This window comes from Tauraco erythrolophus, chromosome 5, assembly GCF_009769465.1.
Source record: "Tauraco erythrolophus isolate bTauEry1 chromosome 5, bTauEry1.pri, whole genome shotgun sequence".
NCBI classification, from domain to species: domain Eukaryota; kingdom Metazoa; phylum Chordata; class Aves; order Musophagiformes; family Musophagidae; genus Tauraco; species Tauraco erythrolophus.
This window is the reverse complement of record NC_141469.1, coordinates 41,150,359-41,167,584: the sequence shown is the minus strand read 5'-3', so window position 1 is coordinate 41,167,584 and position 17,226 is coordinate 41,150,359. Positions and strand designations below refer to the sequence as shown.

Below are 17,226 nucleotides of genomic sequence, written 5' to 3'. Positions count from 1 at the left end.
TCAAACTTTTTTCTGTCAGCCGTGTAATTCAGTGTTCTTCTTTGTTTGAAGGTGTGGCTGAAAGAAACATAAAAGGCCGTAAACTGCAGTATAGAAACACTTGTTTGTATTTAAAAATATTTTTAAACTGTAAAGGTGTGTTGGAAGTTTTCCCCTCTTTCCACTTGCCAAATTACTTTTTCAGGCGGTATATAAAGGCAGAAAGTCCTTTTTTATTTTTTATTTTTTTTTAAGTGTCGGATAAGATTTATGTGCAGGAGAATTGAGGGCTATATTAAAGACTGTGTTACTATCCATCATTTTTAAAGTGGTATGAAGAAAAATAACACTGTGTGTATGTGTGGCTGGATTTGCAAAATTGTTAAAGGAGCCAAATTCAAGTGTGGTGCATAACACCAGGGATAGATGTTTGGAGTTACTTTCCCCACCAACACACACACTTCTTCTAGGGTCATCAGTCAGTAGTGAGCAAAGATCTGTCGCTGTCTGACAGGTATTCACTGGCTTACGTTAATAAATATTTATAGGTATTTTTGCCGGTAGTTTCAGATGCTCATCTGTAGCTAAAAGTAAGGTTCGCTTCCACCTTCTGTCTCAAAAACATTCTTGCAAATTTTAACAAAGTCTAAGTGGAAGAGGTTGAGGTCTGTGATCCGATCCCATTGAAGCTTTCACTCTAGTCTGTTCTGATTTATGGTGCTTTTTTCCCCCCTATGTAATAAAGGTAGGCACTTCCCACTTGGCACTCTCACATCAATCTTTTTCACCTTTCATCCTACCTTCTGGTGGGATCATTGTCAATAGTTGCGCTTGCTTTTGGTCAGAGGAAGAAGGGACGTGGGGACAATTTCTTATATCTGTGGAGGTTTGGACTTCACTCAGATCATACCTGCACGCTTCCCTGTGACAGATGGACATAAACCAAATAGCTTGTCGTGCTGCAGAGGCTCAAGAATACCTACCAGAAACCAAACATCACCAGAGATGGACAGAGCTCCAGAAGGATTGTCTGATATTGGCCAGTCAGTCAGAGACTTGAATGAAGCACTGTCTGTTATTTAGTGTTACAAACAGTTGCATTGAGAGAGAGTAGGAGAAACGGTTTCCGCTGCTGTGAGTTGTTGCAGAGGCGAGACAAGATGAGCTGGAGAAAGGTGTAGACCTTTGTGTCTTTCCCTCCTGTTACACACAGCTCAGAAATCTCTCTTCATCAGTACTTTTGAGTTAGTTTTGAATAGTGTGAGTGAAGGAAATAAAGCCTCTGACAGTTAATGTGCCTTTTTAAGACTGCACTTAGAATCAAAAGAAACTGTTGAAGAAATTGAGTATAGAGAACCTGAATTTGGCTAATTTTCAGAGAGTTTTCTTTGTTGCACAGGTAAATGATATGAGCTTTATTGTTTGCTGAAGTAACTTGTCTTAAATTTCTAAGTGAACTCTGTGTTTCGTCTGTGAATATTGAAAAGAAGTTGCCAGATGGAAAAATGAATCGCCTTTCTCCTTGCAGAGATTTCTACCCTTCAAAAAATACACGCTTACAGGTTCACAAGCTGGTCCTCCATTGTTAGTGTTATCATCTTTCAACCATATGGGATGTTTTCTTATATGTGCCAAAGAAATGGTACCAAGTCCAGGTGTCGTTCAACATATCCTCTTGGCTGGCTCTCTTTAAGCCCAGTAGAGCACTTTTGAAAATCAAATATTTCTTCTTCTATCCACATTTAACCAAGAGCTTTAATTAGGTCTTGCCAAAACCTTTAAAACTGGGAACAATTTAAATTATAGTTGTATGGAACCTCTAAGCCAGGGAAATGAGTAATTACTGGAGACTACTTCTGTGACATAGCTTGGTTGGTTTAGTTTAACAGAAATATAATAGAAACTTTGCATTAAGGAGCAAGTCTATACTTAGCTCATTGTAATGCTCTTAGCATGCTTAAACAAGGCTGGTTTATTTTGGTGTCTAAAATTCTTTGTTTAAAGTTTCTTCCAAAATCCTTGTCTCGAGTATAAAGGTTTTTGTCACGTTAAGTCATTTATATGACTGACAAATAAAATTCAGCATAGAATTGCAATCCTAGAGAAATGGTTTTAAAGGAAATAAATCTGAGCAGGAAGATTTAGTATAGGCATCGTAATGCCTTTCCTGCAGTTACTGGGAGCCAGGTTTTGACTACAGACTGTTAGAATCCTGGTGGTGTAGCTGTGAACACTGATTAGTGAGATTGAGTTCTTCCTACGTGTTGAAATTACACGTGCTGTTGCAGTGTTAGGAGTTGTTCAAATCCATCATAAAAAGAGACTTTATAAATAAAAGTGTTTCAGAGAGGTTTGTCGTGTTCCTTTTAACTAACTCAATCTGGTGGTTGGATGAACTTTATTGAAAGTCAGCTTTCTTAAAAAAAAAAAAATTGCATCTGAGGAGTATCTGTAGATACTTCAGTTTAAATACAATTTCCTGCAAACATAGATTGTTTTCTTTCTTTTAAGCAGCCGTTAAGAAGTACCTCTCAGAACCATTGACTGAATGTGTTCTGAAGCTCCTTGATTCACTCGATATATGAACGACTATTACACATTTGTTTCACGTCTAGGAAAAAAAAAAAAAATTCTACCAAAGCATACTTGAGGAACCTTTTGCATTGCTTGAATGGTTGCTGTCTTCAAGATAAAATTAGAGACAGCTTGATTTTGGCCCTAAAATTGGATATTTACTTTTTTTTTTGCTATTACACTCTTTTCCCAAATTATATATTTGCAGTCTTAAGATTTATCAGTAGTTTAAAAATTGCTTTAATCTCTTCCAAAACTGTGGAAAACTTACCTTACTTTCTTGTGAACCTGTGATCTCAGAGCACCAGATGTACAGAAGCTGTAGCAGTGAATCGCGCTTGTTGTTCATCAAATAGGATATATCAGTTTCTCAAGTTATTTTTCCTGTTTAAAAGTTTGAAGCTATTGCTATTTTAGACCAACTGGAATTTGGAGCCAGCTTCTTCATATAGTAACATACAAAAGTTCTGATTGATTGTAGTTTAATAGTCTAATCCTGCCAGTGGTCAGAGGCATGCGTAGCTATATTCATGTTAATAGTTCTCTTAAATATGAAACAAGACTTGTGGAAAGAGCAGTTGTTAGTAAACAAGGTGAAAGATTGCAGGAATGGCTATCAGATGCCTTGTTGGTTTGATAGTGTATGAGTTTTAAAGATAAAACTCACAGAAACATCCTATGAGACATCAAGTGGTAGTGAGAATGACTGAGTGAAAGAGCAGGACTCAAAAAGAGAGAGAGATCAAAATAGAGAAATGAGGGAGTTGAAAGAGAAGCACAGCAGCAGGGAAACTAAAACTAAGCCTAAAATCCCAAGGGAGAACTAGGAACAGTCAGGTGGTGCCTTGGCCTCTAACCCAGGGAGTATAGGTAAGGGTAGCTGAGAAATACTGACTCATGGGACTTTACCAAGTCATGCTTAGAAGACCTGGAAGTTCTTGTTTCATTTCTTTTTCTACTCTTTAGATTTATGGCAATGGATGACGCACCTAGCTGTCCATAGGCAATGTTTCGGAAGGCTGCATGTTAGCCACTGCAATTATAACTCTTAAAAGAGATGTCATTGGTAGGCTCTTCCTGTGCGGGGTCAATGTTTGTGTATTCGTGAGATATTTTTAAGGTAAAAATATAATAAATTTCCCTGTGTTATTTGCTCATTTTCAGAGATCATAGATAGGAAAGGAGGAGATTGCATTATTTTTTAGTTAGTGATGGGCTGACAGAATTTAATTGTAAAATTATAGACCAGACTGCTCGCCCTGCTAACTTAGTAGGTTGATATGAATGATTAATTTTGACCTGGATTATTTGGTGGTGGGGTGGGTATTTGTTTTTAATCTCTAGCTTTCAATTCTGTTTTTCTAGAAGTCTATGTACAAGATAACAACACAGGTCAGGTCACGTCTGACATTTTGTGCTACTAGATATCCATGATACAGCTCCGTACAGGGGCAGGGACTCTGGCTGGCATGCTCTTTACTGGCTAGCAATCTGCTCTAAACACTATTAGGGAATATAATTATATAATAATTATTTCTCGGCTGTGCCTTTTATCTAATTATATGCAAGTTTAAAACTATTATTTTGGCAACTTTGTATAAATATTGTCAAAGTATTCTGCATTTTGCTTTTCCCACTAGCCAAGGTATCAGCCTCGAAGTTTTCACATTGCCTTGTTTGGGGTTTGTGTGCTGCTCTGGGAGTGTGTATGCACACACGCTATGTGTATTTCCTACTATTAAAGATAAAGGAACCCTGGTGACTTTTTTTGTTATCTCTCTAATGGAGCGCATGAAGTCTGGGTACCAACAACAATAAAAGTAAAGATTGGTGGCAGATAAGGAGTAAGTCTAGGGTTTCTTTTCAATCACCACTTTCACTTCTCTCCATAGGCACTACCCTCTGACTGATATTTTCTCCTTTTCTAGGCAAATCTTGCTCAACTACTGAGTGAGGCTCAAGATCGAAATAAACATCTTGGAGAAGAGATTAGAGAGCTTCAACAGAGACTGGGAGAAGTACAAGGGGACAATAAGGTATTAAAAACTTTTGTTATCAGTAAATGGCATGGAACGTGTAAAGTGGGCTGGAGTTTTCCATTTACTTCTTAGGAAAACAAAGAAAACAATGGGTTACAGAACTTCTAGAATACTTTGATTACAATAAGTGCTCAAAACAGTAGAACGAAAGAAGCTTGTAGAGGATACCAGTAAGTGCAACTTATTATATATTTTTGAATGCTGCTTTTGCTCTGTTGTCCTTAACTATTTATTTTGCACCTAGACCTGCTTTAATATCTCAGACTTTCTTTCTTTTTATAAAATATATTTTATTAGTGGTATTTCCTCTTACAAATAAGTACAGATAAGCACGTCTTCTTCATCATGTGATAATTTTCAATTCTTTTTGCAATGAAAATGCAAAATTTTAGTAGGTGATAAAACCAGGGGAGGCATAATTTTTCCCTTCAAAAATATGGAGCAGTTGATCACAAATATATATAGTGAGCTTTGTATTAAGCCCTCATCCTATTACCCTTACATAACCCATTTATTTTATTGCTAAATTTAGCAAATTATATGGAACATTGCTCAAAATCTACCATTTGGTATTAATCAAACTCCTGTTGTCTCTGTTAATTGAAATATCTAAACTCAAGCCAAATGTGTGTAACGTTCACAGCTGGAGCTGTATGCAAAAGTACGTTCAGAGATCAAACTAGTGAGAGGTTGAATTTGAGAGTTGAGGTGGTTAACGAAGTAAAAAATGAAACAAATAATGAATGATATCTTCCCTCCCTCACATACAGTTTTAAATTTACAAGATTTAAAAATATGAATAAAAATGATGCAGCTTTTGATTATTTAAGTGGTTTTTTTCTTTCCATTTAAGTTCATGTTATTTATTTTATTTTAAACATAAGCATATTGTGGTAATGCAGTTTTATTCATTGTTTATCACAAAGGACTTCCTTCAAGGTATGCAGGGAGCTGGGAGAGGGTCAAGTGTGAGACCTGAACTTGTAGTATGCATTAGCATTCAGCGTAACTTGCTCAGGTCTTCAAAGACCAGCTTTCCCAGTGTTACTTTTCGTTTGCATGTTATTGTTTGAACTATATTACAGTGTAGAAGACAGTGCCTTGCAGTTCTCCAGGACCATTATGCTATACAGCCTTTCCCAAGCCGGTCCTGAACAGATAATAGGGGTTTGTAAGTACAAACAGAATACAAAGGTAGTAAAACTACAACATATTTAAATATCAAGGTTATGTACCTATTCTAATTCCTTGTAACAATATGATCTTGGTAACACATTTGTGTTACCTACGAACTTACGAAGTACCCACCTACGAACTTACGAATTACCTACCTACAAACTACTCCTTTGTGCTTGAACTGGCTTGGATTAGGTTTGCCTTGGCGGGTTAACTTGATATTAGCTGATCATCTTTGTGACATCTGTATTGTCAGCATGAATTTAAATTTGTGATCCTGATAACGAATGGAAAAACACAAAAAGAGTTATGCTGCTCACTGTGCCCCTCTCCAAAAGGTGGAAAATAGTGCATCACTAAATAAAGAGAGGGAGGAAAGAAGTGCATCAGACAGGGATTAATTTAGACTAGGACTTTCATTTTTGGAACACATTCTTCACTTTCCTAGTAAATGAGAAATAGAGCTTATTTTAGAGTCAGGTTGCTGTTTTTTGAAGTGCCTAAAAAAGCATTGCCATCTCTCTGAGGGATTTAACACTCTCCTCCTGTGTCAGATTTTGCTCCCTCCTAGCTTTGATGATAAAATTCTAGGCTTGTTCCCGAAGCCTTTCTGTTCTGCTCATCAGTTCTCCTCTACTGGCAGCTGGGTTACTTCAGGCACTGGACTCCAGATAATGCATGGTATATACAAAAACAAAGAACTATAATAATTTGTTTGTTCCTACATTTTTCCCCTGCATTCTTCTCTTTGCATTTTCCAAAGTGAGGGAGGGCATCCTGCCCAGCTGGTCTACGTCAACCTTACTTCTGGCAAGAGATGAGCAAACAGCTGCTTTTGCAGCAAGTGAAGCTGCTTATGGATGAACAATCCCGCCTGTGTCTGAGCAGAGGTGACTCATGCAGTCTTTGTCACAGAATGGCAAGAGCTTTGTAGGACTAAAAAAGAAAAAAAACTCTTCAAATATCACACATTAGCTCTATTGATAAAGAATTGTTTTGATAGCTTGACTTGTTTTTCACCGCATTAATATTTGCTACTAGCAGGATACAGTCACTTGGATTAGCAGGACCTTAAAGTGGTGACATTTTACTTGTTGTTGAAATCATGTTAAAAACGTCATCAGTTAGGCAATAACAAATTACTTGCATTTCACTTAACTGGAGTAATTTTTTCCTTTAATTTCAGCTAGAATTCTGTTAGCACGAATAATAAAACTTCAGGCAATCTCTGAAAGGATTTGTTGCTGCAGTTTCAGAAATACAGCAATAGACTGCAGCGCTCCAGCAACAGATATCTAAGACTATTTATTTTTATGATTGATCACAATATCTTATCAGCTCTGGCACATGAAAACTATAACTATTCTATGCTTATGATAGTTATTTGTAAATCTTTTTCCTTCCTAACGTTATGGCAGCAATGCTTGGAGAACAATTACTGTAACTTAGAGGAGGATAGTTAGGAAATACAATTCTGTCTTGTCAAAGCGTGAAAATGTAAAGCATAAGAGAAAGTGGAGGCTTCTGGAAGACTGGATGGCTCAGTTGCCTTCCCTTGAATTCCTGCTACCCATGCAAAGAAATTGTTTTGTAAGCTGTCGAGGGCAGTGCTAAGCGATGGAAGATGCACAGAAAACAATGGCTGCGGTATTACTGACAGTTCATTATTATAAGGCAGATGATCATTCATGCAGCAACAGTGCGAAATGTTAAATGTGGTGCATATGTTTTGGCAGAACTGGGACTTGCAGTAGCAAATTTGCATAGTTCTGGTCTGCTTTTTAAGATCCTGCAGGCAATGTAGTGAAGACAATTGCTGTCAGTGACTGTGGTTAAACATCATGGTTTCTACCCATGAAGAATTTACTGGTGCTTGTTTCCCTTTCCCTTTCCTTATTAGGAACATGCAGCTTTGGCATAGGCATTGCCTGTGAACTCCTAGCCTGCACAGCAGCTATCGCAGTGAAGCCTGTTTGGGGCATTGTGGGCTGCTACAGAGTTGCTACTTTATAAATAATTATTTTAGCTGATTCTGTTTAAGAAAAAGCTGTGATATTAAAATAATAAAGATTGGTGGCTTGCAGCATTGGATTGTTTTGGTTGACAATCTATGGGTTCTTGACAAACAGGAGCTATCTCTGGTAAGGTGCCATTAATTTAAATCCAGTCTGCTGTGGATGCTGTTCACAGACTCCTGAGGGGTAGCGTTAGCCTATTCCCTAGCTGCAAAATGAAGTTGAGCAGTCCTCTCCTCAGTGATTTCTGAATGACAGAAATAAAAATACAGCAGCCAGAGGACAGGTGCATAAAGTTTATAACAAAGCACTAATATATGAAATAAACCCTTAACCCTCTGGCATAATACTTAGTGTCTCTTTAGGTCACAGCATTTTCAGGGAAGAATTTTATAGCAGGTGGTGCTGCCTCATGAGACGTTCGCAATGCAGAATTAAAGGACTTGGCCTGTTCTGCCCTGTCAACTCTCTGATTGGCCAACTGTCTGGAAGAAGCACTCTGTCGTTTTATGGATTGGTATTTTACTTTATTTTATGTATGTTTATAATGCTGCTTTTACTGGCCGAATTTGGATTTCCGAAGCATTCTTTTCGTAAGACTTCATACATACTGGTTTTTTTTCCTCAAAATTAGTAGTAAATAAAGAGTTCTCCTTTTATTGGCAGACTGTTTGACCTTGCAAGCAATAATTGCTTGCAGTTATAATTGCATTTTATGCCTCACGCCCTCCCGGGCTGGAGGAGAGTTGGTCATAGTGCGTCAGTCACAGCTCTGATGCAGTGCCCAGCCTGGTGCCCAGCGTTATGCAGAAGTTTTGCTCTGCTGCAGGCATTGGAGGCATTGGTAAAGTGTGATTCCCCTTCCTGTTTCCAGTTTTTCTGAAGAAGATTGAGTCCTCAAAATGTTAGTACGTTAGTTTCTTACTGCCTTTCTCACTAGCCGGAGACTCTAGAAATTAAATTAATCCGACTGAATTAAATCACGTTGCCATACCTTTTGTTCATCAGCCTTTAGCATTTAAAAAGACCAGTCCCGTAGCTAAGAAGCCATTCCAGGATTTGCTAGTTGCCTTTTTGACTTACTTGTTTTGATAAAGAATTTGCTAGGAATCGTATCTCCTAGGACCCATTCAGCCTTACTAACTGTGCAGTGGTTTGTACTTTCCCTGTGGGGATAGGGAAATGTAGTTTGCCAAAATCAGTTACTTTTGGGGGCACAGCTTCCCCTGAACAAGTGAACTGCTTATCAGAAGAAGTTGTACTAGCTTCAGTGACTTGCACTGAACTGGAGCTGAAATAAGTGGGGAGGATGATTTTGGTAGTCTGTCTTGCATCAGCAGGATTTTAATTGGCACATTGCAGCCATGGTGACTGGCATCCCATAAATACCAAAGATAGATTTTAATGTACAATCTTCTGCTTCAGAAGATTGATTTTTTCCTAACTCTGCAATATAATGATGTACATTAATTCCTTGGTGCAGTCAAAGATACGGGGAAAGTCAGGCTGGTTATCGTGGGGGGTTTCTCTAGTCTCTGTGGAGCTCCGACAAATGAGGCCATGGGGAGGCAACACTTTTGCCTAGTTGTACTCAGTATAAACAACTGTAAATGCTCAATGCCTTATAGAGTGTTATTTTAGTGCTCCATGATTCTTTAAAGGTAGTTTCATTTTGCTTTGGATATTGGATATAACTGTGTATTAATTCAAGTCAGACTGTTTTCAGCAGTCAGGAAGCCCATGAGTTCATTAGCTGTTTGAGCATTTTGGCCAAGTCTTTTTGTTGGCCCATTTTTTTTTCTTTTTAACATGAATTAACTTTTGTGAGTAGATGAAAAGATAATGCACAGGCAAATGTATTAGCAGCTGTTAATGCAAATTCTGCACTGATGTAGTGCAGTGGGATTTTAAGCAGTATCAGTAAAGTGAAGCTGGGCAAGCAGCTTCGTGCCTTTTTATTCTTCACTAGGAAGAGTTCTCTGCTGCAGAGAATTTTAAGATTTACATATGAAAATGGTTTTCTGAGAATTCTCTAGTTTTAGTCTGACTGGAATTAGTTCCTGTCACTCCTAAAAAACATTGACCACATCTCCTAAAAAACATTGACCACGTCTCTGTGTGTACTTGGTCTTTCATCATTTGTATACTCTGGTGACTGTTGTTGCAAGGTCTAATTCAGCTCCTGTTGATGTCTGTTTGAGTGTTGACTGGAACTTTTCACTGAGAACAGGATTGAGCCCTCAGCTCAGAAAATTCCCTCTGATTTAAATAATACCAGCTGTTTGACCTGGAAGAGACAAAATCCGTGACAGCTTTACTCTCTCTAATGCAGATGTACTCTGATGCTACAGTCTGTGTTCTCTTGCTTACCGAATCTGGTTTTGTAATCGCAGCTCCTTCGAATGACAATAGCAAAGCAAAGACTTGGAGATGATGAAGTTGGGGCTCGCCACTTTGCAGCACATGAACGGGAGGACCTCGTTCAACAATTGGAGAAGGCTCGAGAACAAGTAATAACTAAATGGGCATATACTGTCATGTTTTACAGAGCTAGCGCAGTAGCAAGTAAATGACTGCTTCTGTTGTGTTTGGAGGACTGGTACCTGATTAACATTGCAAATAGTGGTGAAAGTGTTGGGATTTTTACTGAAATAGTTCTTATTGAGCACTAATTTAAGCATGTATACATGGTTAGAGTGAGTTTCCTAATCTCAAGAATTTCGTTCTCCAGATTATTGATTCTTCTCTTCTTATAATGTGCAGTAACAACTTGTGACAATTGAATATTTTCAATGAATGTCAATGAAAGAGACTTATTAGTGAAAGCTGTTACGAGTATTCAACACAATGTGTGGTAGCTAATGCATCTCCTAAAGATATTCTTTGAGTCAAATTTTCTGTGGAAGTGGTGTTAGTCTCCTCTTCCTTCTACCTCTCAGCTATTTCTTCCCTTTTTGAAAAATTCTTGCGTCAGACCTCTTTTCCCTGCCTCAAGTCTGTATTAGTTCTACATACCGTGCAGCATCCAATTCATCGGTCTCTTTCCCTAGGACCGATACATAGCTTTCTGGGCAATTTTGGAGGTTTGTGTTCTCTGTTGTCCCCACTCCCATTCCTATCAGTGTCTGTTCCACCCTGAATGAACCATTTCTGTGATCCAGGAAGAGGTGTGTATTTCTTGTTTTTGAGTCTTCATTCAAGTGCAGCGCTGCTTTAGCTTACCAGAACTGTTGACTGCACTTGGTCTTCTTCCAATGTCATACTCTTTGGTATCTCTTTTCCCGAGCTCGTACTTTCTCTGTTCATCACCTGCCCTCTTTTGACATTGTCTTCTCTTCTTCCTGGCTTACCGGTGTTTTCTGACATGCCAGTGGAGACTACTCAACTCATTGCACACTTTTCTCACGCTCTTCGATTCCTCTCCTTGGAAGTTTGAAGCTCTTTGTTTTTGAGTAACTTTCATACTGGACTCATTTACCCTTTCGCTTAATAGCAAACCTTACCTTGTCAACTCCACACTAGCTTATTTGGTACTTTTCTCAGTTCTTCTTCCTATTCTGTGGAACTTCATTTTTGAAAGTCCCGTACTTAGTATAAATTTTCCCTTACAGACATTTTCTTCATCCTCCAGATTTACCAAATTCTTAGTCAGTTGAGTTAATTCCTGGAATCCTAGAAATTACATGCTAAAACCATCTTAATATGTTTGTAGCAGAATTATAGTATGGATTAAGGTTTCTTTTGCTGTTACATTTTAGATGTTTTCTAGAAATTTTGTAAAACAAGTTTAACTCCTAAAGTTACATAACTTCAGATTAGTGAAATAATACCAAAAGAGAGTAAAAGTACCAGGAGTTATGAGCTTTGGAAGGACTTTCGATTGTCCAAAATCAGTCCTCTTCAGACATGCAGTGCTTGTTGCTGTTTTCAGTTTGGGTGCTATGTAACCTTTTCTTTAAACTTCAAAATAGTCATATAGCTCTCTTCTCAGATCGAGACTCTGAGATATGATCTTCAGGCTGCACTGGATGAGTTACAGGATGTGAAAGAGGAACGCTCTTTTTACCAAGATAAGTCTGACAGACTAAACCAAGAACTTAATCATGTCTTAGGAGGGCATGAAAACCGTATCATCGATGTCGATGCTCTGTGTATGGAGAACAGGTGAGTGCATTGCAAACCTTACTGTTTCCCTAGAACAAGCGGTGCATTGCTTAAACAGAAGCATCAGGAAGTCAGTCACAATAAAACTTTAATGAAAATATATCCAAGAGTAAAAGTTAAGAGATTTTGATAATTTGTTTTGTCTTGTTTTGTTTATACTGTAGCTAACCATCAAATAATATTGAGAAAGTTAGGCTGCAGGAAATTACCAGTGTTTCGTTTGGCTACAGAGATGTCAGTGATATTCCCAAATATTACTAAACAAGGAAAAGGAAGAGAAGTGCAGACCTTTTTATTCCCATCACTGTATGGCACCAAAAGCAATAATATTAAAAAATCAGTCTCTTCAGAAACTCATAGTGAGCCATAATGGGCTAATCTTGGATTGGAAACAGGGACTTTGAGTACCCTGAGTTAACAGGTTTGGACATAATTCTCACCACAGGGAGAGATGGCGTCAACATGGAGTGATTTGCCAACAAAAGTTGCTGGTGAACTCACCCATGTAGATATTCCTGCCACTTCCTTGGGAAAAGAATGTGTTTTATGGTCTCTGCTAAGAGTGACAGAGAGGAGTCACTGCCAGAGCCATAGCAGGTACCTCCCTTAATGTCAATGATTACCTTGAAGTGAAATAGATCTTGTAAGACACATTCCATTTACAGAGACTTATGCTTCGGGTGGGAAGGTGTAATACCAAAGGCATTCCTTCCTCCCAGCATCTCCACTTGTTATTTTCCTGTTTTGCATGGCCTACAGAGTTCTGTACCAGTTCTGTATCAGCCCTCTGCTCCCCTGACGGTGATATGACTTTTTTTCTCTAAAATAGTTAAATTATCACAAACCTTAATACAGCTACAGTTGCACTACATGAAAGAGGATACTTTATAAACCCTTTAGACATGGAAAAAGATATTTTCCTATGTGGAAATACCTGTTTAATCCAAGTGCATAAACTCTATTAGGAAGAACTGTACCGTTTCAGTTAACTGTATACCGTTTTTCAACTATACTGTTACATTTTCTACTTGATGATTGCTGATGAGAAGTGCCATGTAAGTGGTGGATATTGCAATGCAAAAGTTCTACCTAGTTGAGTCTTGTGTTGACATGTATACAAATCTTCATGTGTCCATCTCACAAAGCTTCAAGTGCAGAGGACACGAATAAGTACTTCCTGACTATTTCCTTTAGACATAAATATATCCTTTTAGCTTCCTTCTCCAAAAACCTGAGGACCAATATAAAATGGTTGTGCAGTATGTTTGACAAATCTATCAGAAGGGCAGCCTCCCTTTCTGAGGCAATTTGTTTCCCTACTTAAAGTTTTATGGGGTCAAGAGCAGTAACATTTTGTTATTTTATCCCTTACAGAACTGCAGAGGGAAAAGAACTCTAAGTAGTTCAAAGAGAGGACATGCCAAATAGTAGAGAGGCAGTACTTGAAGGTAACATGAAGTAAAGGATTGCATTTTTTTTTCCAGGTATCTTCAAGAGAGATTAAAACAACTTCAAGAGGAAGTCAACCTTCTTAAGTCTAATATTACTAAATATAAGGTAAGATCCTCTCAGTGTATCATCTAAACTGCTTCGTTGTTCATGGAAGTTATTGTTCATTCTTATGCTCATATGCATTTAAAGAACAAAATTGTGTCTTCAAAGAAAAATCCACCATTAATGTTATGACAATATTAGTATGTATAAATATTACATGGCTCAGTCTTCCTTGTAGGTTTCTTAGCTGATGTAGTACAAAGGGATACCCATTAAGAGTAATTTGAAAAATTAATTATGTACCTTTTTTAAAGTTCTTTTGGGGAGCCCTCCTCCTGCTGGGGAGGGTGATCAGCCTTCCAGCCTGCTGGTAGATGAAAAGTAGCAGGTCATGCAGTGTGTGGTCAATGACTGCAACTGTGTTGTCCTCATAAGCAGGTCTTGTCTTCCTATTCCCTAATGGCTGTGCTGTTTCTTCATGTGTCTTAATGATTTCTAAGTCTTCATTGTTTTTTCGTTCTTGGGTTAAGACATATGCTGTTTTGCATGAAATCTTCAGGACTGAATCCTGAGGGCAAAATATTCTTTCTCTTCCCTGAAGTCAAGCACTCTTGTTTTCTTTTGCACCTGATTTTGGGGTGTGGGAGTGGAGGGCTGCTTGTCAGGGCATGAGAAGGGTTGTCTTAGGACTGCCAATAGGACTTCTTAACCCTTTAGGTCATTATTAAGCAGCACAGCACTAAGGGCTTTTTGTGTGTGAGCAAAGCTCCTTGAAGCACCAAGCTCATTTTAGTGTCTATTCACACTTTTGACTTGGGTCTCTCAAGGTGTGAGTTAGTTTATTGGTGAGAACTGAGCATCTTGGTAGTCTGGCGGGTTTCACAGAACTGTAATTGTTTTGAAAGAACTGGGCTTTTGTAGCAGGATCATTCTGCTGCTAATTCCTGAAAGTCAGTATTTGCTACTAAAAGGGCCTCTAGGAACTCTGATAGAGGAGTTTGAACTTTCCCTTGGAAGCCTATCCAAAGAAATGCCGGGGAAAGTCTGATTTTGTTCCCAACTGATTTTCTCTACAGGATACTGCAGTATCTTCACTGGCACTCAACAGAATAGGCAAGTCTTAAAAATACATTGGGGGAATGGATGGGAGAAACTACAAAAAAGTGATTGCAACGAGACAGAATGAATCTTTGTAGCATTGCGAAGGCTCTTTTGGCTGGAGAATAATACTCCAGGAGAATCATGCTCCCATAGGTTACTGTGGGTATGAACTCCAGGCCCTGCAGAGTTGTTCTGAGATAAAAATCCAAAGTTCCACATTGTTTACTCCTAATGAAAGAATTTGTTGGCTACTGTTTTTCTAAATAAGATATTTGTTGTTTCCTTAGAATGCACTAGAGAGACGAAAAAATTCAAAGACTCATAGTAGATCCGGTAGCAGTGCTCTGACTGGAGTCCTGTCTGCAAAGCAAGGTATTACATAAATGCAGCATGGTGTTGCTTATCTCATTGAATTCTTTCCATTTTACCTCTTAATTTCAGTAACTCTTCCCTCACCAACCAAACCGTTTCTTCTCTTTCCTGTTTCTTGTCATCTGCTAATTTTGTCCTTTTCTCAGTTGACTTGACAATATGAAATTTGCCTCCTGAGTACTGCTTCTCCTTTTGTAACTCTTTTGCTATCATTCTCTCCTCCATCAGTCTTATCAATTTATTTTTTTTACATCGCTAAACCCCTCTGCAACTTTGACCCTGACAAATCACTTCTTTATTCATCTCTTTGCTAACAGTGGCAATCACAATTCATGTTCCAATGAAAAATAGACTGTGTGGTAGAGGAGGGGCCCTGCGTCAGGTTTTCTGCTCGTGTTCTTGGGAGCTTTTACATTCAGATGTTTTGGTAGAAATCCTTTTGTCCCATGTTTCTTCATGGGATTGCAAAATGGAATAATCTCTTCTTCTCCCGTCAAAGAAAATATCAAGATTAGGAAAGAAAGGAAAGATAAAATTCTTTGAGTCAAACAGTATATCTGGCACCCTGCTGTTTAGGTGTTGGTGTATTCATACACACGCATGAGATCGTAGTGTTTGTCTTTGTAGTCTGAAACTCACTTTTCTGTTTTTTACTTCTCTCCTGTTCTCTTCTCCATGTACTTGCATACACATATGTATGTACAAAATGTATATATATATATAAAAAGAGGCAGAACCAGGCTCTAGTTACAGAAGTTAATGATGCTAGTGAACTTCCTGATGTGGTTGAGAGGTACAGGCTCTACGCTGCAGAGGAAGAGTTCATGGGTGACTCTATTTTCACATCCATCTTAAATAACCTGGAGGATATAATAATTCTAAGAAGTAATATAAAAGCTTCCTTGTGGGCTTATGTTTTAATGTAAGTGAGAGAGAAATGACTGGGTTTTACCAATGTGTAGGCCTGTAGAAGAATGAGTTTGTTTCTTTCTGAACAAAAATAGTTTTCCAAAAGCAGATTTAAATTAACATAAGATGTGTCTGCCTATACTTGCTGAGGCAGTTGCTGTGGAAAAACAACCAGTTTAGAAAGCCATCATCTTTTTACCAGCTAGAGATTATATTTCTGGTCTTTTGGCTTGCTTTGTTAATTGAAGGAAGAAAAAAAAAGTATTCATTTAAGTAATGTGAGTAGTTCTTTAATGATACGTAAATGTTTATGTCACATCTCTATGCATGAGAAGCCAAAACTCATTTGTGTTTTTAACATTATAGTCCAGGAGTTGTTGTCGGAGGATCATGGATGTAGCCTACCAGCCACACCACAGTCCATTTCAGATCTCAAATCACTGGCCACTGCATTGCTGGAAACTATCCATGAAAAAAACATGGTCATACAACACCAGAGGCAAACCAACAAGTAGGTAGCATGACTTCTAAATAAAATAGAACTTAACCATGCTATGGAAAAGTCATAGTGTTGGGGGAGTTTAAGGGAAAAGGGAAGGAAGGTCCATTTTCACAGAAAATTCATTGTCATTGTTAACTGGTGCATTTTTCAGTTTTTAAGATCAGGTATGTGTTTAGAGAAAAAATACACTTTCAGAGTAAAGTCTGGGATTGTCAGAGACCTGTCTGCTCTGCTAGGCAAGGACTGGTTTAAGACAACCCATAATAACACAGGAGGGACTTCTAGCAGGTAGTCTGCAGGGAGGGCTAAAGAAGAGCTGCCAGGAGGGAGGACACTGGTGAACTGGAGGAGAAGATGGGTGATAATTGGTTGTTAATGTAGGAATTTGCTAATGAACTCTGGTGGGAATAGTGAATGTTGCACCTAGGAAAGGGATTGAAAAGATTTAGTGTAATGTTTGCCACAGGCTAGCGGCCCATGTGTTATTCAAATGATAGCTGTTGCTCCTACAGTTACTTTGCCAAAAGTTGTAGGAGATATACACAGTTGGATTGCTACTATACAATTTTTTTAAAAATCTGAACTTTCAAGGAGGAGAGTTTGTTTACTCTTAGCTGTTCTACTCATCAGTAGAATTCTTTGTGTCTTGCACAGGTCCTATCATGGCAGAATATAATAATTTTTGACACATTTTCTGACATTCTGATATTATTGTCCTTATACAGTGTATGAAAATCAGAGCTTCCTTGATTCTGTGCTCAGGGTTTTTTTTTTCCGTTTTTTTTTTTTTTTTTTTAAACACTGAGTCACTACTAGTAATCAGAGGTTATTCAGGCTTCTGAAAAGCATATCAGGACCAGATGCCAGAAACAGGCAGACATCTTTTGTGAAAGGAAGGAGT

The 17,226-nt window shown here is 38.3% G+C and overlaps 1 protein-coding gene across 3 annotated transcripts in view; it reads left to right on the top strand.

Annotated features, from left to right (window-relative positions):
- Window positions 1-17,226, top strand: part of CCDC149 (coiled-coil domain containing 149) — a 50,129-nt gene that overhangs the window by 17,116 nt on the left and 15,787 nt on the right. For all 3 annotated transcript variants that reach the window (XM_086612128.1, XM_086612130.1, XM_086612129.1), the window contains exons 4-9: window positions 4,482-4,589; window positions 10,177-10,293; window positions 11,775-11,947; window positions 13,432-13,504; window positions 14,830-14,914; window positions 16,190-16,334. In XM_086612128.1, the coding sequence (XP_086468254.1) occupies window positions 4,482-4,589; window positions 10,177-10,293; window positions 11,775-11,947; window positions 13,432-13,504; window positions 14,830-14,914; window positions 16,190-16,334 (701 nt within the window). The remainder of the gene's footprint in view (window positions 1-4,481; window positions 4,590-10,176; window positions 10,294-11,774; window positions 11,948-13,431; window positions 13,505-14,829; window positions 14,915-16,189; window positions 16,335-17,226) is intronic.